Genomic DNA, 2352 nt, shown 5'->3' with positions numbered 1-2352 from the left:
AGCTGCCCCTGGGCAGTGCCAGGAGGTGTGAGCAGGACAGAGCTGAGCACACAGCGGGTGGGACGGGGTCTGTGACACTGACAGGGAGCAGACCAGGGACAGAGACACAGCTGCAGGCAGCACAGACCTGGGCAGGGAGAGTTAACTGCTGCCAGAAATGCTGGGGACGGAATTTAGAAACGTCTCTCACAACCTTTCCAGCGCAGACATATTTCCCAGTGCAACCCCTGGTCTCCTCTCCTCCCCAGCAGACCCTCTGCCCCAAAGCCATGGGGTCCAGGTCACGAGTCTCCACCTCAGCAGCTGGACCTCCAGGTGAAGGGTTCCTGGAACGGGGTACACAAAAAAGGTGCTAAAAGTACTTGCTCTCCAGTGTCATCATGTGAGTGGCAGCAGCACAGCCGGGTCAGGAGAAGGTTCCACAGCATGCCCGTCTGCCTTTCTGTCCTTGCTTTAGTTTCTGGTAGCACTGCAGTGTTCTTCCCTGTTTCTCCACCTGTCCCTGGTGCTCTTGCTCTCTGGGGTTGGGGTGCGAGTGTGGGTCAGTTTTTGTTCTGACACCAACACAGGGGGTCTTGACCCAGAGGTGTGTTCATAGTATCTATATGCCTTAGCTGCATTTTAAGCTGTGATGAACTGTTTTTTTCAGTTGGTAGAAACAGAATTGGCTGAAACGTCCTTCCATCAGGGAGGAGGTTTTCCATGAGAAACAGCATGTTTATTTTCCTCAGAGAAGTCTCCCCTAACCTGTCACTGTCTTTTCCTCCTATGACAGGTCCTCATGCCCACAGGCAGCCAATGTCCAACAGCAGCTCCATCACCCAGTTCCTCCTCCTGCCGTTCACAGACACACGGGAGCTGCAGCTCTTGCACTTCTGGCTCTTCCTGGGCATCTACCTGGCTGCCCTCCTGGGCAACGGCCTCATCATCACCACCATAGCCTGGGACCAGCACCTCCACACCCCCATGTACTTCTTCCTGCTCAACCTCGCCCTCCTCGACCTGGGCTGCATCTCCACCATTCTCCCCAAGTCCATGGCTAATTCCCTCTGGGATTCAAGGGCCATCTCATACTTGGGATGTGCGACACAGCTCTTTTTGTTTCTCTTCTTGATTACAGCAGAATTTTATCTCCTCACCATCATGTCGTACGACCGCTACGTTGCCATCTGCAAACCCCTGCACTACGGGACCCTCCTGGGCAGCAGAGCTTGTGTCCACATGGCAGCAGCTGCCTGGGCCACTGGGTTTCTCAATGCTCTGCTGCACACGGCCAATACATTTTCACTGCCCCTGTGCAAGGGCAATGCCCTGGGCCAGTTCTTCTGTGAAATCCCCCAGATCCTCAAGCTCTCCTGCTCACACTCCTACCTCAGGGAACTTGGGCTTCTTGTGGTCAGTGTCTGCTTAGCATTTGGCTGTTTTGTGTTCATAGTGGTGTCCTATGTGCAGATCTTGAGGGCCGTGCTGAGGATCCCCTCTGAGCAGGGACGGCACAAAGCCTTTTCCACCTGCCTCCCTCACCTGGCCGTGGTCTCCCTGTTTGTCAGCACTGGCATGTTTGCCCACCTGAAACCCTCATCCATCTCCTCCCCATCCCTGGACCTGGTGGTGTCTGTTCTGTATTCGGTGGTGCCTCCAGCAGTGAACCCCCTCATCTACAGCATGAGGAACCAGGAGCTGAAAGTGGCACTGAAGAAGCTGATTCAGTCATTTTTCTGTCGGCAACAATAAGTTACCCGTGTGTCTTCAGAAGTGATTTCCAGTTCATCTCAGGAACCTACTGTGCATTGTGCATTTTATCTGTGATAACCATGTTTGTCAAGGAATTTCTTCACCCACGGCACTTCTCCAGAGCAGTGACTCAGAGGCCTGTCTACCTCTTTCTGGGGCCCTGGTACAGCTGGTGTCCTGTGTCACTTCTCTGTAATACAGGTGTGGACCCATTTTGAAATCACTGTATTTCTGAAATTGGGGCCATCTTTTTGAAACACCCAACAAAAGCGGATTTCCTCAGTCTCAGTATTTGAATCTTGGGCTCCTCCTCCAAAGCTGTGGTCAGCCTGAATAAATTTCCCCCACAAGGCCATGCTGCCGTACTTGTGTTTTTCATGGCTCAGGGGAGGACATGGGGCACCATGTTACGTCATGGTGCTGGTTTGAGTGTCCATCTGTGGGTGCCCAGTGTTCCTGGAGATGGTGAAGGACCTTCAGTGATCTGCCTTGGACTGTCTCGCTGTGGTTTCCAGGCACCACAGCCTGCTCCCTGTGCTCTGTGCTTCAACAGGAGAATGAATGACCCACAGAACCCTATTTCTGCATTCCCCAGCTCAGGGCAGGCTGCTCTGTCAC

General features: G+C 53.4%; 1 protein-coding gene across 1 annotated transcript; it reads left to right on the top strand.

Moving 5' to 3' along the window:
• The first annotated feature begins 798 nt into the window (after nt 1-798).
• LOC135577987 (olfactory receptor 14A16-like) lies at nt 799-1734 on the top strand. The gene has a single exon (XM_065048142.1). The coding sequence runs from the start codon at nt 799-801 to the stop codon at nt 1732-1734; it is 936 nt and encodes a 311-aa protein (XP_064904214.1).
• Nucleotides 1735-2352: the final 618 nt, after the last annotated feature.

Source organism: Columba livia, unplaced genomic scaffold (assembly GCF_036013475.1).
Source record: "Columba livia isolate bColLiv1 breed racing homer unplaced genomic scaffold, bColLiv1.pat.W.v2 Scaffold_206, whole genome shotgun sequence".
Lineage (NCBI taxonomy): Eukaryota > Metazoa > Chordata > Aves > Columbiformes > Columbidae > Columba > Columba livia.
This window is presented reverse-complemented; position numbering and strand designations above follow the sequence as displayed.